Here is a 24,551-nt window from a genome sequence, read left to right as displayed (position 1 = left end):
GGTGTTGGGGCTCTGCAGTGAGAGGAGATTAAAGACTGGTGGTGTTGGGGCTCTGCAGTGAGAGGAGATTAAAGACTGGTGGTGTTGGGGCTCTGCAGTGAGAGGAGATTAAAGACTGGTGGTGTTGGGGCTTTGCAGTGAGAGGAGATTAAAGGTTGATGGTGTTGGGGCTCTGCAGTGAGAGGAGATTAAAGGTTGTGTGCGTCAAAACTCCTTGCCTGGTTGGCTTAGGTAGGTGGTTGGATGAGAGAGAGAGAGAGATGAGGGGGAAGAGGAGAGATGAGAAGAGAGATGAGGGGAGAGAGAAAGAGGAAGAGAGATGGGGAGAGAGAGCGAGGAAGAGAGATGAGGGGAGAGAGAGAGAGAGAGAGAGAGAGAGAGAGAGAGAGAGGAAGAGAGAGAGGAAGAGAGAGAGGAAGAGAGATGAGGAGAGAGAGAGAGAGAGAGAGAGAGAGAGAGAGAGAGAGAGAGAGAGAGAGAGAGAGAGAGAGAGAGAGAGAGAGAGAGAGAGAGAGAGAGAGAGAGAGAGAGAGAGAGAGAGAGAGAGAGAGAGACAGGGAAAAAGAGAGACAGGGAAAAAGAGAGACAGGGAAAAAGAGAGACAGGGAAAAAGAGAGACAGGGAAAAAGAGAGACAGGGAAAGAGAGAGGGAAAGAGAGAGAGACAAGGAGAGAGACAAGGAGAGAGAGAGAGAGAGGACTGTCATAAATAACAGCTTCAACTCTGTACAGCAGGCTAATTGGTGCGAAGGCTTTGTCTACTGTACACGGTATAATCATATCCATCCCCTATTTAACAGGGATTGGAGGGTATTGTGAAAGACAGGCTGCTGGCAGGCGGTGCAGGATTTCTGTCCAAAATGGCACCCTATTCCCTACATAGTTTACTACCTTTGACCTGGGCTTGTATGAGTGCCATATGGGCCCTGGTCATATTAGGTGCACTATGTCGGGAATAGGGTGCCATTTGGGATGAAGGAGCTGCGGTGAGAAGGCACTGGAGGTGTGGTGGGGGTGAAATGTGGCGAGGGGAGATATGGCCGAGCGGCCCCGAACCCCCAGTCTGCAGGTTAAGACCCTCACTCATCACTCAGCCAACCCCGTGGTAGCCTCGTCTCTCAGGCTTGTGTCCTAAATGGCAGCTTGTTTGTTTCCCTACATCGTGCACTACTTTTAACCAGAGTCCTATGGGCCCAGGTTAAAAGTAGGGCACTACATATGGAATAGCGTGTCAGTTGGGACTCAGATTCAGTGTGAGCTCAACGGCAGGCAAGCGGGAGGGTTAGGAGACGGACAGGAAATCCTCAACGCTGACTGCTGCCTCATCCTGCTTCCATCCACTTCCTAGATTAGCTAGACACAGGATTAAAATACAAGGTGGGAGATTAGCTAGACACGGGATTAAAATACAAGGTGGGAGATTAGCTAGACACGGGATTAAAATACAAGGTGGGAGATTAGCTAGACACGGGATTAAAATACAAGGTGGGAGATTAGCTAGACACGGGATTAAAATACAAGGTGGGAGATTAGCTAGACACGGGATTAAAATACAAAGTGGGAGATTAGCTAGACACGGGATCAAAAATACAAGGTGGGAGATTAGCTAGACACGGGATTAAAATACAAGGTGGGAGATTAGCTAGACACGGGATTAAAATACAAGGTGGGAGATTAGCTAGACACAGGATTAAAATACAAGGTGGGAGATTAGCTAGACACAGGATTAAAATACAAGGTGGGAGATTAGCTAGACACGGGATTAAAATACAATGTGGGAGATTAGCTAGACACGGGATTAAAATACAAGGTGGGAGATTAGCTAGACACAAGATTAAAATACAAGGTGAGAGATTAGCTAGACACGGGATTAAAATACAAGGTGGGAGATTAGCTAGACACGGGATTAAAATACAAGGTGGGAGATTAGCTAGACACGGGATTAAAATACAAGGTGGGAGATTAGCTAGACACGGGATTAAAATACAAGGTGGGAGATTAGCTAGACACGGGATTAAAATACAAGGTGGGAGATTAGCTAGACACGGGATTAAAATACAAGGTGGGAGATTAGCTAGACACGGGATTAAAATACAAGGTGGGAGATTAGCTAGACACGGGATTAAAATACAAGGTGGGAGATTAGCTAGACACGGAATTAAAATACAAGGTGAGAGATTAGCTAGACACAGGATTAAAATACAAGGTGGGAGATTAGCTAGACACGGGATTAAAATACAAGGTGGGAGATTAGCTAGACACGGAATTAAAATACAAGGTGAGAGATTAGCTAGACACAGGATTAAAATACAAGGTGGGAGATTAGCTAGACACGGGATTAAAATACAAGGTGGGAGATTAGCTAGACATGGAATTAAAATACAAGGTGAGAGATTAGCTAGACACAGGATTAAAATACAAGGTGAGAGATTAGCTAGACACAGGATTAAAATACAAGGTGAGAGATTAGCTAGACACAGGATTAAAATACAAGGTGGGAGATTAGCTAGACACGGGATTAAAATACAAAATGAGAGATTAGCTAGTGAAGTACGGACTGAATAATAACAAGAATGTTCTCATTAGATTCCCTTTTTTCGAGTTGCAAAACACTTATTTATCAGGCTGGCACACACACACACACACACAGACACACACACACACAGACACACACAGACACACACACACACACACACACACACACACACACACACACAGACACAGACACAGACACACACACACACACACACACACACACACACACAGACACACATACACACAGACTTCTACAAGTAGTATAGTCCGTCACATTCCTTATCACCATAGTCTAGCAATTCCTTTCCATCTAACTAAGTCTCCTTGAATCGATCACTTCTCTCCATCACAGGAGGCTGGTGGGATGAGCTACAGGAGGACGGGCTCATTCTAATGGCTGGATTACAACCAATGAAATGGCGTTAAACATGTGTTTTTCCATCCGTTTGATACCGTTCCATTAATTCCCATTCCAGCCATTACCTCATAAAGCTCCTCCCCCACCAGCCTCCTCTGCTCTCTATGCAGGCAGTGACATTAGCTAAATCTACATAAATCTACATAAATGAAGAGTATTTTTCCTGAGAGAAAAGACTTGTGAAAATGCTTCTTTATCATTTGGTTTAGAGGATACATCAGCGTGATGTATTGGACACACATTTATCTTGCAGACTGGTTGGCGACCACGAGCTTAAATTAATGCAAATACTATTCACTTCGGTGGTTTGGATTTAAATTGTGTTTTGTGTTTTGCATTGTTCCCTGCATATGAATCTCCAGATGAAGAGAGTCAAGACATATAGCAGCCTATTCATCACAACCACACAGAAATCAATCAATGTATTGATAAACTACCAAGGGAGTTTAAAAAAAAATATATATATATATATATATATCCTTAACTTTTCAGCAAACTCTTGGTTGTACACAAACCACAAACCACTAAAGAAATGAGTAATGGCAGAACCCAGTGTTCTGTTCCAGTTGAAGCCAAACAGCAAAACGGATCATGTGGAAGTGGATGTTTCAGTCAGATAGAGAGGAGGGAGAGCATCAGCATTCAGGAGGAACCTCAGAGTTTTAATGGACCTTCTAATATGTTTTATCAAAATGGAGACGTGCTCAGCCATGAAAGATATTCTGGAGTTAAACTGGAAATGGCCCCCTTTGGACTGGAGTTAGATTCATAAAATGAGACGGGAGAGGAGGGGGAGCGCACTGCTGCGGGGAGAGGCAATATGAACTATTCATTTAGTTTAAACATTCATTACAGGTAGATAAAAATTATTAGGAGAGGGACTGCATCCCAAATCCACCCTACTTTTCAATAGGGTCCATTGGGAATAGGGTGATGTAGTTCTCTGGGTCAACAGCAGTGCACTATATAGGAACATCTCTCAGTGAAGGCAGCAGTGGAGAGGAGAAGCTCTGGGAGGGAGGATGTGGCCTAGCTGTCGGAGGGAGGAAGTGGCCTAGCTGTCGGAGGGAGGAAGTGGCCTAGCTGTCGGAGGGAGGAAGTGGCCTAGCTGTCGGAGGGAGGAAGTGGCCTAGCTGTCGGAGGGAGGATGTGGCCTAGCTGTCGGAGGGAGGATGTGGCCTAGCTGTCGGAGGGAGGAAGTGGCCTAGCTGTCGGAGGGAGGATGTGGCCTAGCTGTCGGAGGGAGGATGTGGCCTAGCTGTCGGAGGGAGGATGTGGCCTAGCTGTCGGAGGGAGGAAGTGGCCTAGCTGTCGGAGGGAGGAAGTGGCCTAGCTGTCGGAGGGAGGAAGTGGCCTAGCTGTCGGAGGGAGGAAGTGGCCTAGCTGTCGGAGGGAGGATGTGGCCTAGCTGTCGGAGGGAGGATGTGGCCTAGCTGTCGGAGGGAGGAAGTGGCCTAGCTGTCGGAGGGAGGATGTGGCCTAGCTGTCGGAGGGAGGAAGTGGCCTAGCTGTCGGAGGGAGGAAGTGGCCTAGCTGTCAGAGGGAGGATGTGGCTGTCGGAGGGAGGAAGCGGCCTAGCTGTCAGAGGGAGGATGTGGCCTAGCTGTCAGAGGGAGGATGTGGCCTAGCTGTCGGAGGGAGGAAGTGGCCTAGCTGTCAGAGGGAGGAAGTGGCCTAGCTGTCAGAGGGAGGAAGTGGCCTAGCTGTCAGAGGGAGGAAGTGGCCTAGCTGTCAGAGGGAGGAAGCGGCCTAGCTGTCGGAGGGAGGATGTGGCCTAGCTGTCGGAGGGAGGAAGTGGCCTAGCTGTCAGAGGGAGGAAGTGGCCTAGCTGTCGGAGGGAGGAAGTGGCCTAGCTGTCAGAGGGAGGATGTGGCTGTCGGAGGGAGGAAGTGGCCTAGCTGTCGGAGGGAGGAAGTGGCCTAGCTGTCAGAGGGAGGAAGTGGCCTAGCTGTCAGAGGGAGGATGTGGCTGTCGGAGGGAGGAAGTGGCCTAGCTGTCAGAGGGAGGATGTGGCTGTCGGAGGGAGGAAGTGGCCTAGCTGTCGGAGGGAGGAAGTGGCTGTCGGAGGGAGGATGTGGCCTAGCTGTCAGAGGGAGGAAGTGGCCTAGCTGTCGGAGGGAGGAAGTAGCTGTCAGAGGGAGGATGTGGCCTAGCTGTCGGAGGGAGGAAGTGGCCTAGCTGTCGGAGGGAGGAAGTGGCCTAGCTGTAGGAGGGAGGATGTGGCCTAGCTGTCGGAGGGAGGAAGTGGCCTAGCTGTAGGAGGGAGGATGTGGCCTAGCTGTCAGAGGGAGGAAGTGGCCTAGCTGTCGGAGGGAGGAAGTGGCTGTCGGAGGGAGGAAGTGGCCTAGCTGTCGGAGGGAGGAAGTGGCTGTCGGAGGGAGGAAGTGGCTGTAGGAGAGAGGATGTGGCCTAGCTGTCGGAGGGAGGATGTGGCCTAGCTGTCAGAGGGAGGAAGTGGCCTAGCTGTCGGAGGGAGGAAGTGGCTGTCGGAGGGAGGAAGTGGCCTAGCTGTCGGAGGGAGGAAGTGGCTGTCGGAGGGAGGAAGTGGCCTAGCTGTCGGAGGGAGGAAGTGGCTGTCGGAGGGAGGAAGTGGCCTAGCTGTCGGAGGGAGGAAGTGGCCTAGCTGTCGGAGAGAGGATGTGGCCTAGCTGTCGGAGGGAGGAAGTGGCCTAGCTGTCGGAGGGAGGAAGTGGCTGTCGGAGGGAGGAAGTGGCCTAGCTGTCGGAGGGAGGAAGTGGCCTAGCTGTCGGAGGGAGGAAGTGGCTGTCGGAGGGAGGAAGTGGCCTAGCTGTCGGAGGGAGGATGTGGCCTAGCTGTCGGAGGGAGGAAGTGGCCTAGCTGTCAGAGGGAGGATGTGGCCTAGCTGTCGGAGGGAGGATGTGGCCTAGCTGTCGGAGGGAGGAAGTGGCCTAGCTGTCAGAGGGAGGATGTGGCCTAGCTGTCGGAGGGAGGAAGTGGCTGTCGGAGGGAGGAAGTGGCCTAGCTGTCGGAGGGAGGATGTGGCCTAGCTGTCGGAGGGAGGAAGTGGCCTAGCTGTCAGAGGGAGGATGTGGCCTAGCTGTCAGAGGGAGGAAGTGGCCTAGCTGTCAGAGGGAGGATGTGGCCTAGCTGTCGGAGGGAGGAAGTGGCTGTCGGAGGGAGGAAGTGGCCTAGCTGTCGGAGAGAGGATGTGGCCTAGCTGTCGGAGGGAGGAAGTGGCCTAGCTGTCGGAGGGAGGATGTGGCCTAGCTGTCGGAGGGAGGAAGTGGCCTAGCTGTAGGAGGGAGGAAGTGGCCTAGCTGTCGGAGGGAGGAAGTGGCCTAGCTGTCGGAGGGAGGAAGTGGCCTAGCTGTCAGAGGGAGGATGTGGCCTAGCTGTCGGAGGGAGGAAGTGGCCTAGCTGTCGGAGGGAGGAAGTGGCCTAGCTGTCGGAGGGAGGAAGTGGCCTAGCTGTCGGAGGGAGGAAGTGGCCTAGCTGTCAGAGGGAGGAAGTGGCCTAGCTGTCAGAGGGAGGAAGTGGCCTAGCTGTCGGAGGGAGGAAGTGGCCTAGCTGTCGGAGGGAGGAAGTGGCCTAGCTGTCAGAGGGAGGATGTGGCCTAGCTGTCGGAGGGAGGAAGTGGCCTAGCTGTCGGAGGGAGGAAGTGGCCTAGCTGTCGGAGGGAGGATGTGGCCTAGCTGTCGGAGGGAGGATGTGGCCTAGCTGTCGGAGGGAGGATGTGGCCTAGCTGTCGGAGGGAGGATGTGGCCTAGCTGTCGGAGGGAGGATGTGGCCTAGCTGTCAGAGGGAGGAAGTGGCTGTCGGAGGGAGGATGTGGCCTAGCTGTCGGAGGGAGGATGTGGCCTAGCTGTCGGAGGGAGGATGTGGCCTAGCTGTCGGAGGGAGGAAGTGGCCTAGCTGTCGGAGGGAGGAAGTGGCCTAGCTGTCGGAGGGAGGAAGTGGCTGTCGGAGGGAGGATGTGGCCTAGCTGTCGGAGGGAGGATGTGGCCTAGCTGTCGGAGGGAGGAAGCGGCCTAGCTGTCGGAGGGAGGAAGTGGCTGTCGGAGGGAGGATGTGGCCTAGCTGTCGGAGGGAGGAAGTGGCCTAGCTGTCAGAGGGAGGAAGTGGCCTAGCTGTCAGAGGGAGGAAGTGGCCTAGCTGTCGGAGGGAGGAAGTGGCCTAGCTGTCGGAGGGAGGAAGTGGCTGTCGGAGGGAGGAAGTGGCCTAGCTGTCGGAGGGAGGAAGTAGCTGTCAGAGGGAGGATGTGGCCTAGCTGTCGGAGGGAGGAAGTGGCCTAGCTGTCGGAGGGAGGAAGTGGCTGTCGGAGGGAGGATGTGGCCTAGCTGTCAGAGGGAGGAAGTGGCCTAGCTGTCGGAGGGAGGAAGTGGCTGTCGGAGGGAGGAAGTGGCCTAGCTGTCGGAGGGAGGAAGTGGCTGTCGGAGGGAGGAAGTGGCCTAGCTGTCGGAGGGAGGAAGTGGCTGTCGGAGGGAGGAAGTGGCCTAGCTGTCGGAGGGAGGAAGTGGCTGTCGGAGGGAGGAAGTGGCCTAGCTGTCGGAGGGAGGAAGTGGCCTAGCTGTCAGAGGGAGGATGTGGCCTAGCTGTCGGAGGGAGGATGTGGCCTAGCTGTCGGAGGGAGGAAGTGGCCTAGCTGTCGGAGGGAGGATGTGGCCTAGCTGTCAGAGGGAGGAAGTGGCCTAGCTGTCAGAGGGAGGATGTGGCCTAGCTGTCGGAGGGAGGAAGTGGCTGTCGGAGGGAGGAAGTGGCCTAGCTGTCGGAGGGAGGAAGTGGCTGTCGGAGGGAGGAAGTGGCCTAGCTGTCGGAGGGAGGAAGTGGCCTAGCTGTCGGAGGGAGGATGTGGCCTAGCTGTCGGAGGGAGGAAGTGGCTGTCGGAGGGAGGAAGTGGCCTAGCTGTCGGAGGGAGGATGTGGCCTAGCTGTCAGAGGGAGGAAGTGGCCTAGCTGTCAGAGGGAGGATGTGGCCTAGCTGTCGGAGGGAGGAAGTGGCTGTCGGAGGGAGGAAGTGGCCTAGCTGTCGGAGAGAGGATGTGGCCTAGCTGTCGGAGGGAGGAAGTGGCCTAGCTGTCGGAGGGAGGATGTGGCCTAGCTGTCGGAGGGAGGAAGTGGCCTAGCTGTAGGAGGGAGGAAGTGGCCTAGCTGTCGGAGGGAGGAAGTGGCCTAGCTGTCGGAGGGAGGAAGTGGCCTAGCTGTCAGAGGGAGGATGTGGCCTAGCTGTCGGAGGGAGGAAGTGGCCTAGCTGTCAGAGGGAGGAAGTGGCCTAGCTGTCAGAGGGAGGATGTGGCCTAGCTGTCGGAGGGAGGAAGTGGCCTAGCTGTCGGAGGGAGGAAGTGGCCTAGCTGTCGGAGGGAGGATGTGGCCTAGCTGTCGGAGGGAGGATGTGGCCTAGCTGTCGGAGGGAGGATGTGGCCTAGCTGTCGGAGGGAGGATGTGGCCTAGCTGTCGGAGGGAGGATGTGGCCTAGCTGTCAGAGGGAGGAAGTGGCTGTCGGAGGGAGGATGTGGCCTAGCTGTCGGAGGGAGGATGTGGCCTAGCTGTCGGAGGGAGGAAGTGGCCTAGCTGTCGGAGGGAGGAAGTGGCCTAGCTGTCGGAGGGAGGAAGTGGCCTAGCTGTCGGAGGGAGGAAGTGGCCTAGCTGTCGGAGGGAGGAAGTGGCCTAGCTGTCGGAGGGAGGATGTGGCCTAGCTGTCGGAGGGAGGATGTGGCCTAGCTGTCGGAGGGAGGAAGTGGCCTAGCTGTCAGAGGGAGGAAGTGGCCTAGCTGTCAGAGGGAGGATGTGGCCTAGCTGTCGGAGGGAGGATGTGGCCTAGCTGTCGGAGGGAGGATGTGGCCTAGCTGTCAGAGGGAGGATGTGGCTGTCGGAGGGAGGATGTGGCTGTCGGAGGGAGGATGTGGCTGTCGGAGGGAGGATGTGGCCTAGCTGTCGGAGGGAGGAAGTGGCCTAGCTGTGAGAGGGAGGAAGTGGCCTAGCTGTCGGAGGGAGGATGTGGCCTAGCTGTCGGAGGGAGGAAGTGGCCTAGCTGTCGGAGGGAGGATGTGGCCTAGCTGTCAGAGGGAGGATGTGGCTGTCGGAGGGAGGATGTGGCCTAGCTGTCGGAGGGAGGATGTGGCTGTCGGAGGGAGGATGTGGCCTAGCTGTCGGAGGGAGGAAGTGGCTGTCGGAGGGAGGAAGTGGCCTAGCTGTCGGAGGGAGGATGTGGCTGTCGGAGGGAGGATGTGGCCTAGCTGTCGGAGGGAGGATGTGGCTGTCGGAGGGAGGATGTGGCCTAGCTGTCGGAGGGAGGATGTGGCCTAGCTGTCGGAGGGAGGATGTGGCCTAGCTGTCAGAGGGAGGATGTGGCCTAGCTGTCAGAGGGAGGATGTGGCCTAGCTGTCAGAGGGAGGATGTGGCCTAGCTGTCGGAGGGAGGATGTGGCCTAGCTGTCAGAGGGAGGATGTGGCCTAGCTGTAGGAGGGAGGATGTGGCCTAGCTGTAGGAGGGAGGATGTGGCCTAGCTGTCGGAGGGAGGATGTGGCCTAGCTGTCGAAGGGAGGAAGTGGCTGTCGGAGGGAGGAAGTAGCTGTCAGAGGGAGGATGTGGCCTAGCTGTCGGAGGGAGGAAGTAGCTGTCAGAGGGAGGATGTGGCCTAGCTGTCGGAGGGAGGAAGTAGCTGTCAGAGGGAGGATGTGGCCTAGCTGTCGGAGGGAGGAAGTAGCTGTCAGAGGGAGGATGTGGCCTAGCTGTCGGAGGGAGGAAGTAGCTGTCAGAGGGAGGAAGCGGCCTAGCTGTCGGAGGGAGGAAGTAGCTGTCAGAGGGAGGATGTGGCCTAGCTGTCGGAGGGAGGAAGTAGCTGTCAGAGGGAGGAAGCGGCCTAGCTGTCGGAGGGAGGAAGTAGCTGTCAGAGGGAGGATGTGGCCTAGCTGTCGGAGGGAGGAAGTAGCTGTCAGAGGGAGGATGTGGCCTAGCTGTCGGAGGGAGGAAGTGGCCTAGCTGTCGGAGGGAGGATGTGGCTGTCGGAGGGAGGAAGTGGCTGTCGGAGGGAGGAAGTGGCTGTCGGAGGGAGGAAGTGGCTGTAGGAGAGAGGAAGTGGCTGTCGGAGGGAGGAAGTGGCCTAGCTGTCGGAGGGAGGATGTGGCCTAGCTGTCGGAGGGAGGATGTGGCCTAGCTGTCGGAGGGAGGAAGTGGCCTAGCTGTAGGAGGGAGGAAGTGGCCTAGCTGTCGGAGGGAGGAAGTGGCCTAGCTGTCGGAGGGAGGAAGTGGCCTAGCTGTAGGAGGGAGGATGTGGCCTAGCTGTAGGAGGGAGGAAGTGGCCTAGCTGTCGGAGGGAGGAAGTGGCCTAGCTGTAGGAGGGAGGATGTGGCCTAGCTGTCGGAGGGAGGAAGTGGCTGTCGGAGGGAGGAAGTGGCCTAGCTGTAGGAGGGAGGAAGTGGCCTAGCTGTCGGAGGGAGGAAGTGGCCTAGCTGTAGGAGGGAGGAAGTGGCCTAGCTGTCGGAGGGAGGAAGTGGCCTAGCTGTCGGAGGGAGGAAGCGGCCTAGCTGTCAGAGGGAGGATGTGGCCTAGCTGTCGGAGGGAGGAAGTGGCCTAGCTGTCAGAGGGAGGATGTGGCCTAGCTGTCGGAGGGAGGAAGTGGCCTAGCTGTCAGAGGGATGAAGCGGCCTAGCTGTCGGAGGGACGATGTGGCCTAGCTGTCGGAGGTAGGAAGTGGCCTAGCTGTCAGAGGGAGGATGTGGCCTAGCTGTCGGAGGGAGGATGTGGCCTAGCTGTCGGAGGGAGGAAGTGGCCTAGCTGTCGGAGGGAGGATGTGGCCTAGCTGTCGGAGGGAGGAAGTGGCCTAGCTGTCGGAGGGAGGAAGTGGCCTAGCTGTGGGAGGGAGGAAGTGGCTGTCGGAGGGAGGAAGTGGCCTAGCTGTAGGAGGGAGGATGTGGCCTAGCTGTCGGAGGGAGGATGTGGCCTAGCTGTCGGAGGGAGGAAGTGGCCTAGCTGTCGGAGGGAGGAAGTGGCCTAGCTGTCAGAGGGAGGATGTGGCCTAGCTGTCGGAGGGAGGAAGTGGCCTAGCTGTCGGAGGGAGGATGTGGCCTAGCTGTCGGAGGGAGGAAGTGGCCTAGCTGTCAGAGGGAGGATGTGGCTGTCGGAGGGAGGATGTGGCCTAGCTGTCGGAGGGAGGATGTGGCCTAGCTGTCGGAGGGAGGATGTGGCCTAGCTGTCGGAGGGAGGAAGTGGCCTAGCTGTCAGAGGGAGGATGTGGCCTAGCTGTCGGAGGGAGGATGTGGCCTAGCTGTCGGAGGGAGGAAGTGGCCTAGCTGTCAGAGGGAGGAAGTGGCTGTCGGAGGGAGGAAGTGGCCTAGCTGTCGGAGGGAGGATGTGGCCTAGCTGTCGGAGGGAGGAAGTGGCTGTAGGAGGGAGGATGTGGCCTAGCTGTCGGAGGGAGGATGTGGCCTAGCTGTAGGAGGGAGGATGTGGCTGTCGGAGGGAGGATGTGGCCTAGCTGTCGGAGGGAGGATGTGGCTGTCGGAGGGAGGATGTGGCCTAGCTGTCGGAGGGAGGATGTGGCCTAGCTGTAGGAGGGAGGATGTGGCTGTCGGAGGGAGGATGTGGCCTAGCTGTCGGAGGGAGGATGTGGCTGTCGGAGGGAGGATGTGGCCTAGCTGTCGGAGGGAGGATGTGGCTGTCGGAGGGAGGATGTGGCCTAGCTGTCGGAGGGAGGATGTGGCCTAGCTGTCGGAGGGAGGATGTGGCCTAGCTGTAGGAGAGAGGAAGTGGCTGTCGGAGGGAGGAAGTGGCCTAGCTGTCGGAGGGAGGAAGTGGCCTAGCTGTCGGAGGGAGGATGTGGCTGTCGGAGGGAGGATGTGGCCTAGCTGTCAGAGGGAGGAAGTAGCTGTCAGAGGGAGGATGTGGCCTAGCTGTCGGAGGGAGGATGTGGCCTAGCTGTCGGAGGGAGGAAGTGGCCTAGCTGTCAGAGGGAGGATGTGGCCTAGCTGTCGGAGGGAGGAAGTGGCCTAGCTGTCAGAGGGAGGATGTGGCCTAGCTGTCGGAAGGAGGATGTGGCCTAGCTGTCGGAGGGAGGATGTGGCCTAGCTGTCGGAGGGAGGATGTGGCCTAGCTGTCGGAGGGAGGATGTGGCCTAGCTGTCGGAGGGAGGATGTGGCCTAGCTGTCGGAGGGAGGATGTGGCCTAGCTGTCGGAGGGAGGAAGTGGCTGTCGGAGGCAGACCGCTTCTGTTCCTGTCATGGTAGCAGGACTTGAAACGGTTGAGGAATGAAGACCTGAATATTTAATGGAGGCTAGTGCCTTGCCCGCCCATCTCCATGGATGCAGCCACTGCTACAGACCATAATATGACCAACAAAACCAGCTTTAAAGAAAAAGAGATGGAGGGGGTCGGACCACGAGAAGACCTCTTCATTCTTGAAAGTCTGTGTTGCTGGGGGGAGGGGTGTACATTGAGATATTTGAGTTTGAATTTTAGGACCTCTTTAGGAAGAGACAGAGACACACACACAGAGAAGAGAGAGACACACACAGAGAAGAGAGACACACACACAGAGAAGAGAGAGAGAGACCAGCATCATCATCCATGACAACTGTCAGCACTAATGAGAGCAGCTGTCTTCAGGACAGGACATATAGCACGCCCGCCCGCCCGCCCGCCCGCCCGCCCGCGGACTGGGACCCCAGGGGTGAGGGGTCCCAGTCCCCCTCACCCCTGGTGTCCCATCCATCTACCTCCCCAGTCCCAGTCCCCCTCACCCCTGGTGTCCCATGCATCTACCTCCCCAGTCCAAGTCCCCCTCACCCCTGGTGTCCCATCCATCTACCTCCCCAGTCCCAGTCCCCCTCACCCCTGGTGTCCCATCTATCTACCTCCCCAGTCCCAGTCCCACTCACCCCTGGTGTCCCATCCATCTACCTCCCCAGTCCTCCTCATCCCACAGCTGTATCCCCTCGCCACTCTCCACAACCCTCTCCTCCTCACCATGTTTGGTCTATGCAGCTTTATCCTCTGAGTCTCTGCTGGATTCGACGGCCCGCGCCAACCCATCTGCCATCAACGCATCCTCCAGAGTCCTGCGGGCCTGGATCACCTTTAGCTCCTGTTCCCTGTGGACACAGAGAGGACTGGGTTAGGGATGAACACAGAGAGGACTGGGTTAGGGATGGACACAGAGAGGACTGGGTTAGGGATGGACACAGAGAGATGACTGGGTTAGGGATGGACACAGAGAGGACTGGGTTAGGGATGGAGACAGAGAGGACTGGGTTAGGGATGAACACAGAGAGGACTGGGTTAGTGATGGACACAGAGAGGACTGGGCTAGGGATGAACACAGAGAGGACTGGGTTAGGGATGGACACAGAGAGGACTGGGCTAGGGACGAACACAGAGAGGACTGGGTTAGGGACGGACACAGAGAGGACTGGGTTAGGGACGAACACAGAGAGGACTGGGTTAGGGATGGACACAGAGAGGACTGGGCTAGGGACGAACACAGAGAGGACTGGGTTAGGGACGGACACAGAGAGGACTGGGTTAGGGACGAACACAGAGAGGACTGGGTTAGGGACGAACACAGAGAGGACTGGGTTAGGGATGAGACAGAGAGGACTGGGTTAGGGATGGACACAGAGAGGACTGGGTTAGGGATGGACACAGAGAGGACTGGGTTAGGGATGGACACAGAGAGGACTGGGTTAGGGATGGACACAGAGAGGACTGGGTTAGGGATGAACACAGAGAGGACTGGGTTAGTGTGTGGGGACTGGGTTAGTGTGTGTGGACCGGGTTAGTGTGTGTGGACCGGGTTAGTGTGTGTGGACTGGGTTAGTGTGTGGGGACCGGGTTAGTGTGTGTGGACCGGGTTAGTGTGTGTGGACCGGGTTAGTGTGTGTGGACCGGGTTAGTGTGTGTGGACCGGGTTAGTGTGTGTGGGTTAGTGTGTGGGGACCGGGTTAGTGTGTGGGGACCGGGTTAGTGTGTGTGGACCGGGTTAGTGTGTGTGGACTGGGTTAGTGTGTGTGGACCGGGTTAATGTGTGTGGACCGGGTTAGTGTGTGTGGGTTAGTGTGTGTGTGGACCGGGTTAGTGTGTGTGTGGGTTAGTGTGTGTGGACCGGGTTAGTGTGTGTGGACCGGGTTAGTGTGTGTGGACCGGGTTAGTGTGTGGGGACCGGGTTAGTGTGTGTGGACCGGGTTAGTGTGTGGGGACCGGGTTAGTGTGTGTGTGGGTTAGTGTGTGTGGACCGGGTTAGTGTGTGTGGACCGGGTTAGTGTGTGTGGACCGGGTTAGTGTGTGGGGACAGGGTTAGTGTGTGTGGACCGGGTTAGTGTGTGGGGACTGGGTTAGTGTGTGTGGACCGGGTTAGTGTGTGTGGACCGGGTTAGTGTGTGTGGGTTAGTGTGTGGGGACAGGGTTAGTGTGTGTGGACCGGGTTAGTGTGTGTGTGGGTTAGTGTGTGGGGACCGGGTTAGTGTGTGGGGAGAACAATAGAGTAGCCAGGGTGTCTGGGCCCAAACAGCTTTATTACAGGACAGTGCCTGCCTCACTCCTTAATTAGAGGAGGAAAGGACTAAACACACAGACAGACACACACACACAGACACACACACACACACACACACACACACACACACACACACACACACACACACACACACACACACACACACACACACACACACACACACACACACACACACACACACACACACACACACACACACACACACACACACACACACACACACACACACACACACACACACACACACACAGAGAGAGAGAAAGGAAATGCAGCAGCCTGTCTGGTTGGTGTTACAGTGTATTTGAGGTAGATATATACAAGGAACGGAGGTGGAGTGAGGGGAGGAGCGAAGGTGGTGAGGAGCGTTCATAAATCCGTCGGGTCCAGGGGATTTACCACACTGCATAGATTGACTTGCAAACACCATCTCTTCTACAGAGAACTGTTCTTCTAATTCAGCAACTATCTCAGGTTCAACTGTAGGAATGTCTAAGTTCTCAAAGGTGTCGAGTAAGGTAGCATTACCAGCGGATTCCAAAGTGTATAATTGTGAGTAAAAGTTATTAAAGCATGAAATGACCTCTAAATCATCAATACATTTGTTACCCAGCTCTCTCAGGTATGGTTTGATTTGCGGTTCTTATAACACAGCTGGTGTGCTAGCATTTCCCCTGATTTCTCTCCATGTTCATCCTTTTCCTATATGAATATTTACTCGTTCCATGTTCAGCTCGTGGAGTTGAAAGAAGATCAAACTCTGTCTGATGTGTCAAACGTTGTTTTTGTAAATATGCGGATGAAGAGTGTAAATATGCCATAACCAAATCCAAGATGTTATTTCTATGTTCCCCTTGGCGTTGAATATTACACTTCTTTAATCTTGTTCTGTACGAAATAATTAGCCCCCTACCAGGTAGAGCCAGTACAGGTAGAGTCAGTACAGGTAGAGTCAGTACAGGTAGAGTCAGTACAGGTAGAGTCAATGCAGGTAGAGTCAGTGCAGGTAGAGCCAGTACAGGTAGAGTCAGTACAGGTAGAGTCAATGCAGGTAGAGTCAGTGCAGGTAGAGTCAGTACAGGTAGAGTCAGTACAGGTAGAGTCAATGCAGGTAGAGTCAGTGCAGGTAGAGTCAGTACAGGTAGAGTCAGTACAGGTACGGTCAGTACAGGTAGGGTCAGTACAGGTGTAGTCAGTACAGGTAGAGTCAGTACAGGTAGAGGCAGTACAGGTAGAGTCAGTACAGGTAGAGTCAGTACAGGTAGAGTCAGTACAGGTAGAGTCAGTACAGGTAGGGTCAGTACAGGTAGAGTCAGTGCAGGTAGAGTCAGTACAGGTAGGGTCAGTACAGGTAGTCAGTACAGGTAGTCAGTACAGGTAGTCAGTACAGGTAGGGTCAGTACAGGTAGAGTCAGTACAGGTAGAGTCAGTACAGGTAGGGTCAGTATAGTTAGAGGCAGCACATGTAGAGGCAGTACAGGTAGAGGCAGTACAGGTAGGGTCAGTACAGGTAGAGTCAGTACAGGTAGGGTCAGTACAGGTAGAGGCAGTACAGGTAGAGTCAGTACAGGTAGAGTCAGTACAGGTAGGGTCAGTACAGGTAGAGGCAGTACAGGTAGAGGCAGTACAGGTAGAGTCAGTACAGGTAGAGTCAGTACAGGTAGGGTCAGTACAGGTAGAGTCAGTACAGGTAGAGTCAGTACAGGTAGAGTCAGTACAGGTTGGGTCAGTACAGGTAGAGTCAGTACAGGTAGAGTCAGTACAGGTAGAGTCAGTACAGGTAGAGGCAGTACAGGTAGAGTCAGTACAGGTAGAGTCAGTACAGGTAGAGGCAGTACAGGTAGAGGCAGTACAGGTAGAGTCAGTACAGGTAGGGTCAGTACAGGTAGGGTCAGTACAGGTAGGGTCAGTATAGTTAGAGGCAGCACATGTAGAGGCAGTACAGGTAGAGGCAGTACAGGTAGGGTCAGTACGGGTAGGGTCAGTACGGGTAGAGTCAGTACGGGTAGAGTCAGTACGGGTAGAGTCAGTACGGGTAGAGTCAGTACAGTTAGAGTCAGTACAGGTAGAGGCAGTACAGGTAGAGGCAGTACAGGTAGAGTCAGTACAGGTAGGGTCAGTACAGGTAGGGTCAGTACAGGTAGGGTCAGTATAGTTAGAGTCAGTACAGGTAGAGGCAGTACAGGTAGAGGCAGTACAGGTAGGGTCAGTACAGGTAGGGTCAGTACAGGTAGGGTCAGTATAGTTAGAGGCAGCACATGTAGAGGCAGTACAGGTAGAGGCAGTACAGGTAGGGTCAGTACAGGTAGAGTCAGTACAGGTAGGGTCAGTACAGGTAGAGGCAGTACAGGTAGAGGCAGTACAGGTAGAGGCAGTACAGGTAGAGTCAGTACAGGTAGGGTCAGTACAGGTAGGGTCAGTACAGGTAGGGTCAGTACAGGTAGGGTCAGTATAGTTAGAGTCAGTACAGGTAGAGTCAGTACAGGTAGAGGCAGTACAGGTAGAGGCAGTACAGGTAGAGTCAGTACAGGTAGAGTCAGTACAGGTAGGGTCAGTACAGGTAGAGGCAGTACAGGTAGAGTCAGTACAGGTAGAGTCAGTACAGGTAGAGTCAGTACAGGTTGGGTCAGTACAGGTAGAGTCAGTACAGGTAGAGGCAGTACAGGTAGAGTCAGTACAGGTAGGGTCAGTACAGGTAGAGGCAGTACAGGTAGAGGCAGTACAGGTAGAGGCAGTACAGGTAGAGTCAGTACAGGTAGAGTCAGTACAGGTAGAGTCAGTACAGGTAGGGTCAGTACAGGTAGAGTCAGTACAGGTAGAGGCAGTACAGGTAGAGTCAGTACAGGTAGAGGCAGTACAGGTAGAGTCAGTACAGGTAGGGTCAGTACAGGTAGAGTCAGTACAGGTAGAGTCAGTACAGGTAGAGTCAGTACAGGTAGGGTCAGTACAGGTAAAGTCAGTACAGGTAAAGTCAGTACAGGTAGGGTCAGTACAGGTAGAGCCAGTACAGGTAGAGCCAGTACAGGTAGAGCCAGTACAGGTAGAGCCAGTACAGGTAGAGTCAGTACAGGTAGAGGCAGTACAGGTAGAGGCAGTACAGGTAGAGGCAGTACAGGTTGGGTCAGTACAGGTTGGGTCAGTACAGGTAGAGTCAGTACAGGTAGAGTCAGTACAGGTAGAGTCAGTACAGGTAGAGGCAGTACAGGTAGAGTCAGTACAGGTAGAGTCAGTACAGGTAGAGTCAGTACAGGTAGGGTCAGTACAGGTAGAGTCAGTACAGGTAGAGGCAGTACAGGTAGAGTCAGCTTTAAGCTTTCATAGATTCCCCATACTGTTGGAGGTGTTTAAATGAAGAGAAAAGATCAATTTGAAACGATATAAAAGCAACAAAGGTTTCTCCTGATAGCAGTAGTGAGTTCAGCCCACAAGGGCAATAATTAGGCTGTGTATTTGCTAGAAGTCGTTTCATAGAAGAAAATGATCCAAAATGACTAATCGCAGAAATCTAGTGTCTTACAAAAAGTAGTCTATAGGTGAGAAGGGTCTTGTGAACTGACGAGAGAAAAATACTTCTCCATAGCTGTGGGATTGTGGAAACGCCACGCATCAGATAGGCCTTATGTCTTAAAGAAAAAGCTGAATTGTGGATCCTGTCTTTGATTAAGATGATAACCTTAGCAGAGCTACGATCCAGATTGGGAAACAGTACACAATACATATCACCACCTAGAATTAGGTCGGTGTGTGTGTCCATATTTGTTTAATCGAGAAAATACATTTGAGAAGAATGAACTGTTATACCAATTTGTTGCATAAGATAACCGGGTGTATTATACAGTCATCCAACTACAATAATGACATGGGTCAGCCTCTACATGTGACATTGACAACGGTATATTCTTACTTATTAAAATGGCCGCTCCTCTAGTTTCAGAATGAACATTGGAAGGATATGATTGACCCTCCTGTGGCGTGGTCTAAAGTGCCGAGCGGTGTGTCCTGAAGAAAGGAGATGTATACTTGAAGGTGATTTAAATGAGAAATAACCCTTTAATGGTTCACAGTAGATTTTCACATACTGATTTATGGTTCACTGGGTGATTTTAAAGATTTAACATTAAAGCTAGTAAAAGTGACCGGGCAACCAGCTGTCCCTCTCATGATATCGGGCCTAGCCATGTAAAGTCTACCAGCTGTCCCTCTCATGATATCATGCCTAGCCATGTAAAGTCTACCAGCTGTCCTTCTCATGATATTAGGCCTAGCCATGTAAAGTCAACCAGCTGTCCCTCTCATGATATCGGGCCTAGCCATGTAAAGTCTACCAGCTGTCCCTCTCATGATATCAGGCCTAGCCATGTAAAGTCTACCAGCTGTCCTTCTCATGATATTAGGCCTAGCCATGTAAATCAACCAGCTGTCCCTCTCATGATATTAGGACTAGTCATGTAAAGTCAACGAGCTGTCCCTCTCATGATATCGGGCCTAGCCATGTAAAGTCTACCAGCTGTCCCTCTCATGATATCGGGCCTAGCCATGTAAAGTCAACGAGCTGTCCCTCTCATGATATCAGGCCTAGCCATGTAAAGTCTACCAGCTGTCCCTCTCATGATATCAGGCCTAGCCATGTAAAGTCAACCAGCTGTCCCTCTCATGATATTAGGCCTAGCCATGTAAAGTCTACCAGCTGTCCCTCATGATATTAGGCCTAGCCATGTAAAGTCTACCAGCTGTCCCTCTCATGATATCAGGCCTAGCCATGTAAAGTCAACCAGCTGACCCTCTCATGATATTAGGCCTAGCCATGTAAAGTCTACCAGCTGTCCCTCTCATGATATTAGGCCTAGACATGTAAAGTCTACCAGCTGTCCCTCTCATGATATTAGGCCTAGCCATGTAAAGTCAACCAGCTGTCCCTCTCATGATATTAGGCCTAGCCAAGTAAATCAACCAGCTGTCCCTCATATTAGGCCTAGCCAAGTAAAGCAACCAGCTGTCCCTCATGATATCATGGCTATCCATGTAAAGTCAACCAGCTGTCCCCTTCGTGATTTTAGGCCTAGCAATGTAAAGTCTACCAGCTGTCCCTCTCATGATATTAGGCCTAGCCAAGTAAATCAACCAGCTGTCCCTCTCATGATATCAGGCCTAGCCAAGTAATGTCAACCAGCTGTCCCCCTCATGATATCGGGCCTAGCCATGTAAAGTCAACCAGCTGTCCCTCATGATATTAGGCCTAGCCATGTAAAGTCTACCAGCTGTCCCTCTCATGATATCGGGCCTAGCCATGTAGTCAACCAGCTGTCCCTCATATTAGGCCTAGCCAAGTAAAGCAACCAGCTGTCCCTCATGATATCAGGCCTATCCATGTAAAGTCAACCAGCTGTCCCCTTCATGATATTAGGCCTAGCCATGTAAAGTCTACCAGCTGTCCCTTCTCATGATATTAGGCCTAGCCAAGTAAATCAACCAGCTGTCCCTCATGATATCAGGCCTAGCCAAGTAATGTCAACCAGCTGTCCCCCTCATGATATCAGGCCTAGCCATGTAAAGTCAACCAGCTGTCCCTCATGATATTAGGCCTAGCCATGTAGTCAACCAGCTGTCCCCCTCATGATATCAGGCCTAGCCATGTAGTCAACCAGCTGTCCCCCTCATGATATTAGGCCTAGCCATGTAAAGTCAACCAGCTGTCCCCCTCATGATATTAGGCCTAGCCATGTAAAGTCAACCAGCTGTCCCCCTCGTGATATTAGGACTAGCCATGTAGTCAACCAGCTGTCCCTCTCATGATATTAGGCCTAGCCATGTAAAGTCAGGTGGGAAAAGGATAGATGCCAGATTACAATAACAACTAATCCATTAAACATTTTTCAAATGAGAAAATGTAAAAAAAAAAACTAAAGTTGAAGAAGAATTTAAAAAAAAACGTAAACAAACAATATTCTGAAGTTTGGAAAACTAGAACCACCCCTGATGACAAGGTAACCGCTAATCCCCACACACGATGTGTTTGTGGTGGGTAACACTAAACCTAGAGAGAGCCCTGATGAAATAGTGAAGGATTTAAACCAAGTTGAACATAATAAATAAATAATAAATACTTATTTATAACCCAAAACTAGGCGGTTTTAAAAGAAAGTATAAAACATTTGATAAATCACATCTTACAGCCAAATCCTGAGCACTCTGGTTTTCATCAAGGATCTCTCTGTACTTGGCTCCGTTCATCTTTCCCTCCATCCTGACTAGTCTCCCATTCCCTGCCGCTGAAAAACATCCCCACATTATGATGCTGCCAACACCATGCTTCACCGTAGGGATGGTGCCAGGTTTCCTCCAGACGTGACGCTTGGCATTCAGGCCAAGCCAGGTTCAATCTTGCGGTTTCATCAGACCAGAGAATCTTGTGTCCTTTAAGTTCCTTTCGACAAAACTCCAAGCGGGCTGTCATGTGCTTTTTAATGAGGAGTGGATTCCGTCTACCCACTCTACCATAAAGGCCTTAGTGCTGCAGAGATGGTTGTCCTTCTGGAAGTTTCTCCCATCTCCGCAGAGGAACTCCGGAGCTCTGTCAGAGTGACAATCGGGTTATCTAGGAAGAGTCTTGGTGGTTCCAAACTTCTTCCATTTCAGAATGATGGAGGCCACTGTGTTCTTGGGGACCTTCAATGCTACAGAAATGTTTTGTTACCCTTCCCCAGATCTGTGCTTTCGACACAATCTTGTCTCGGAGCTCAACGGACAATTTCTTCGATCTCATGGCTTGGTTTTTGCTCTGACATGCACTGTCAACTGTGGGACCTTATATAGACAGGTGTGTGCCTTTCCAAAGGACAATCAATTGAATTTACCGTAGGTGGACTCCAATCAAGTTGTAGAAACATCTCAAGGATGATCAATGGAAACAGGATGCGCCTGAGCTCAATTTCGAGTCTCATAGCAAATGGTCTGAATACTTAGTACAGGTAAAGTCAGTGCAGGTAGGGTCAGTACTGACTACCTGTACTGACCCTACCTGCACTGACTTTACCTGTACTAAGTATTCAGACCATTTGCTATGAGACTCGAAATTGAGCTCAGGCGCATCCTGTTTCCATTGATCATCCTTGAGATGTTTCTACAACTTGATTGGAGTCTACCTGCACTGACTCTACCTGCGCTGACTCTACCTGCACTGACTCTACCCGTACTGACCCTACCCGTACTGACTCTACCTACCTGTACTGACTCTACCTACCTGTACTGACTCTACCTACCTGTACTGACTCTACCTACCTGTACTGACTCTACCTACCTGTACTGACTCTACCTGTACTGTCTACCTACCTGTACTGACTCTACCTACCTGTACTGACTCTACCTACCTGTACTGACTCTACCTACCTGTACTGACTCTACCTACCTGTACTGACTCTACCTACCTGTACTGACCCTACCTGTACTGACCCTACCTGTACTGACCCTACCTGTACTGACCCTACCTGTACTGACTCTACCTGTACTGACTCTACCTGTACTGACCCTACCTGGACTGACCCTACCTGGACTGACCCTACCTGGACTGACCCTACCTGGACTGACCCTACCTGGACTGACCCTACCTGGACTGACTCTACCTGGACTGACTCTACCTGGACTGACTCTACCTGGACTGACCCTACCTGGACTGACCCTACCTGTACTGACCCTACCTGTACTGACCCTACCTGTACTGACTCTACCTGTACTGACTCTACCTGTACTGACCCTACCTGTACTGACCCTACCTGTACTGACCCTACCTGTACTGACCCTACCTGTACTGACTCTACCTGTACTGACTCTACCTGTACTGACTCTACCTGTACTGACCCTACCTGTACTGACTCTACCTGTACTGTCTCTCATTCTATGGAATGATCTGTCTTCTCTCATTCCATGGAATGATCTGTCTTCTCTCATTCCATGGAATGATCTGTCTTCTCTCTCCATGGGATCACAGAGGCATGAGAAAAACTGATCCATTCCACTCTTCTTCTCCCTCTCCACTCCCTCTCTCCTGTCCTCTTCGCCCTCACTCTTCCCTCACCACTCCCTCTCTCCACTTCTCCACTCCCTCTCTCCACTTCTCTACTCCCTCTCTCCACTTCTCCACTCCCTCGCTCTTCCCTCTCCACTCCCTCTCTCCAGTCCTCCACTCCCTCTCTCCAGTCCTCCACTCCCTCTTTCCACTTCTCCACTCCCTCGCTCTTCCCTCTCCACTCCCTCGCTCTTCCCTCTCCACTCCCTCTCTCCACTCCCTCGCTCCACTTCTCCACTCCCTCGCTCTTCCCTCTCCACTCCCTCTCTCCACTTCTCTTCTCCCGTCATCTTCTCCATCTCTCCTCTCCTCCCATAATAACCCAGAGAGAGCTGGTTATCGGAGCTCAGCTCAGTGTGACATCATGCTTTTGTATACACTGCCATCTACAGGATTAACACTGCACTCATAAGAGCTCCCAGTAACATGAAGGGAGAGGAGGGCTCCGGTGAAAAGTAGTGCACTATGTAGGGAATAGAGTGCCATTTGGGAAGCAGACGAAAGGTGTTATAAGCTACAAGGTGTTTCATGCCTTATAGTTCCAACAGATATGACTGACTGACTGGCTGATGACTGACTGGCTGGTGACTGGCTGATTGGCTGGCTGGTGACTGACTGGCTGATTGGCTGGCTGGTGACTGACTGGCTGGTGACTGGCTGATTGGCTGGCTGGTGACTGACTGGCTGGTGACTGACTGATTGGCTGACTGATTGGCTGACTGGTGACTGACTGGCTGGTGACTGACTGGCTGGTGACTGACTGGCTGGTGACTGACTGGCTGGTGACTGACTGGCTGGTGACTGACTGGCTGGTGACTGACTGGCTGGTGACTGACTGACTGACTGGCTGATGACTGACTGGCTGGTGACTGGCTGGCTGGTGACTGGCTGGCTGGTGACTGACTGATTGACTGGCTGGTGACTGACTGGCTGGTGACTGACTGGCTGGTGACTGACTGGCTGGTGACTGACTGGCTGATGACTGACTGGCTGGTGACTGACTGATTGGCTGACTGGTGACTGACTGGCTGGTGACTGGCTGATTGGCTGGCTGGTGACTGACTCACTGGCTGGCTGACTGGCTGACTCACTGGCTGGCTGACTGGCTGACTGGTGACTGACTCACTGGCTGGCTGACTGGCTGACTGGTGACTGACTGGCTGACTGGTGACTGACTCACTGGCTGGCTGGTGACTGACTGACTGGCTGGCTGGTGACTGACTGGCTGATGACTGACTGACTGACTGGCTGATTGGCTGGCTGGTGACTGACTGGCTGGTGACTGGTGACTGACTGTTACTGACTGGTGACTGACTGTTACTGACTGGTGACTGACTGTTACTGACTGGTGACTGACTGGTGACTGGCTGATTGATTGGCTGACTGGTGACTGACTGGCTGGTGACTGACAGGCTGGCTAACTGACTGACTGACTGGTGACTGACTGAATGAATGATTGACTGACTGGCTGACTGGCTGGCTGGTGACTGGCTGGCTGGTGACTGGCTGGCTGGTGACTGGCTGGCTGACTAGCTGGTGACTGACTGACTGGCTGGTGACTGACTGACTGGCTGGTGACTGACTGACTGGCTGGTGACTGACTGACTGGCTGGTGACTGACTGGCTGGCTGGTGACTGACTCACTGGCTGGCTGACTGAATGATTGACTGGCTGACTGACTAACTGGTGACTGACTAACTGGTGACTGACTGGCTGGTGACTGACTGGCTGGTGACTGGCTGGCTGGCTGGTGACTGACTGACTGGCTGGCTGGTGACTGACTGGCTGGCTGGTGACTGACTGGCTGGCTGACTGGCTGACTGACTAACTGGTGACTGGCTGGCTGGTGACTGGCTGGCTGGTGACTGGCTGGCTGGTGACTGACTGACTGACTGGCTGACTGAATGATTGACTGGCTGACTGACTGAATGATTGACTAACTGGTGACTGACTGAATGATTGACTGGCTGGCTGGCTGGTGACTGACTGACTAGCTGGTGACTGACTGACTGGCTGGTGACTGACTGACTGGCTGGTGACTGACTGGCTGACTGGTGACTGACTGGCTGACTG

At 53.2% G+C, this 24,551-nt stretch overlaps 1 protein-coding gene across 2 annotated transcripts in view; it reads right to left on the bottom strand.

The window, feature by feature from the left end:
• The window catches only part of LOC129813088 (methyl-CpG-binding domain protein 2-like), a 109,688-nt gene that overhangs the window by 4,929 nt on the left and 80,208 nt on the right, over positions 1-24,551 (bottom strand). For both annotated transcript variants that reach the window (XM_055865263.1, XM_055865272.1), the window contains exon 6: positions 12,874-12,998. In XM_055865263.1, coding sequence (XP_055721238.1) covers positions 12,884-12,998 — 115 coding nt within the window. In that variant the 3' untranslated portion in view covers positions 12,874-12,883. The remainder of the gene's footprint in view (positions 1-12,873; positions 12,999-24,551) is intronic.

This window comes from Salvelinus fontinalis, chromosome 2 (assembly GCF_029448725.1).
Source record: "Salvelinus fontinalis isolate EN_2023a chromosome 2, ASM2944872v1, whole genome shotgun sequence".
NCBI lineage: Eukaryota > Metazoa > Chordata > Actinopteri > Salmoniformes > Salmonidae > Salvelinus > Salvelinus fontinalis.
The sequence above is the reverse complement of the archived record's forward strand: the minus strand, read 5'-3'. Positions and strand labels throughout refer to the sequence as shown.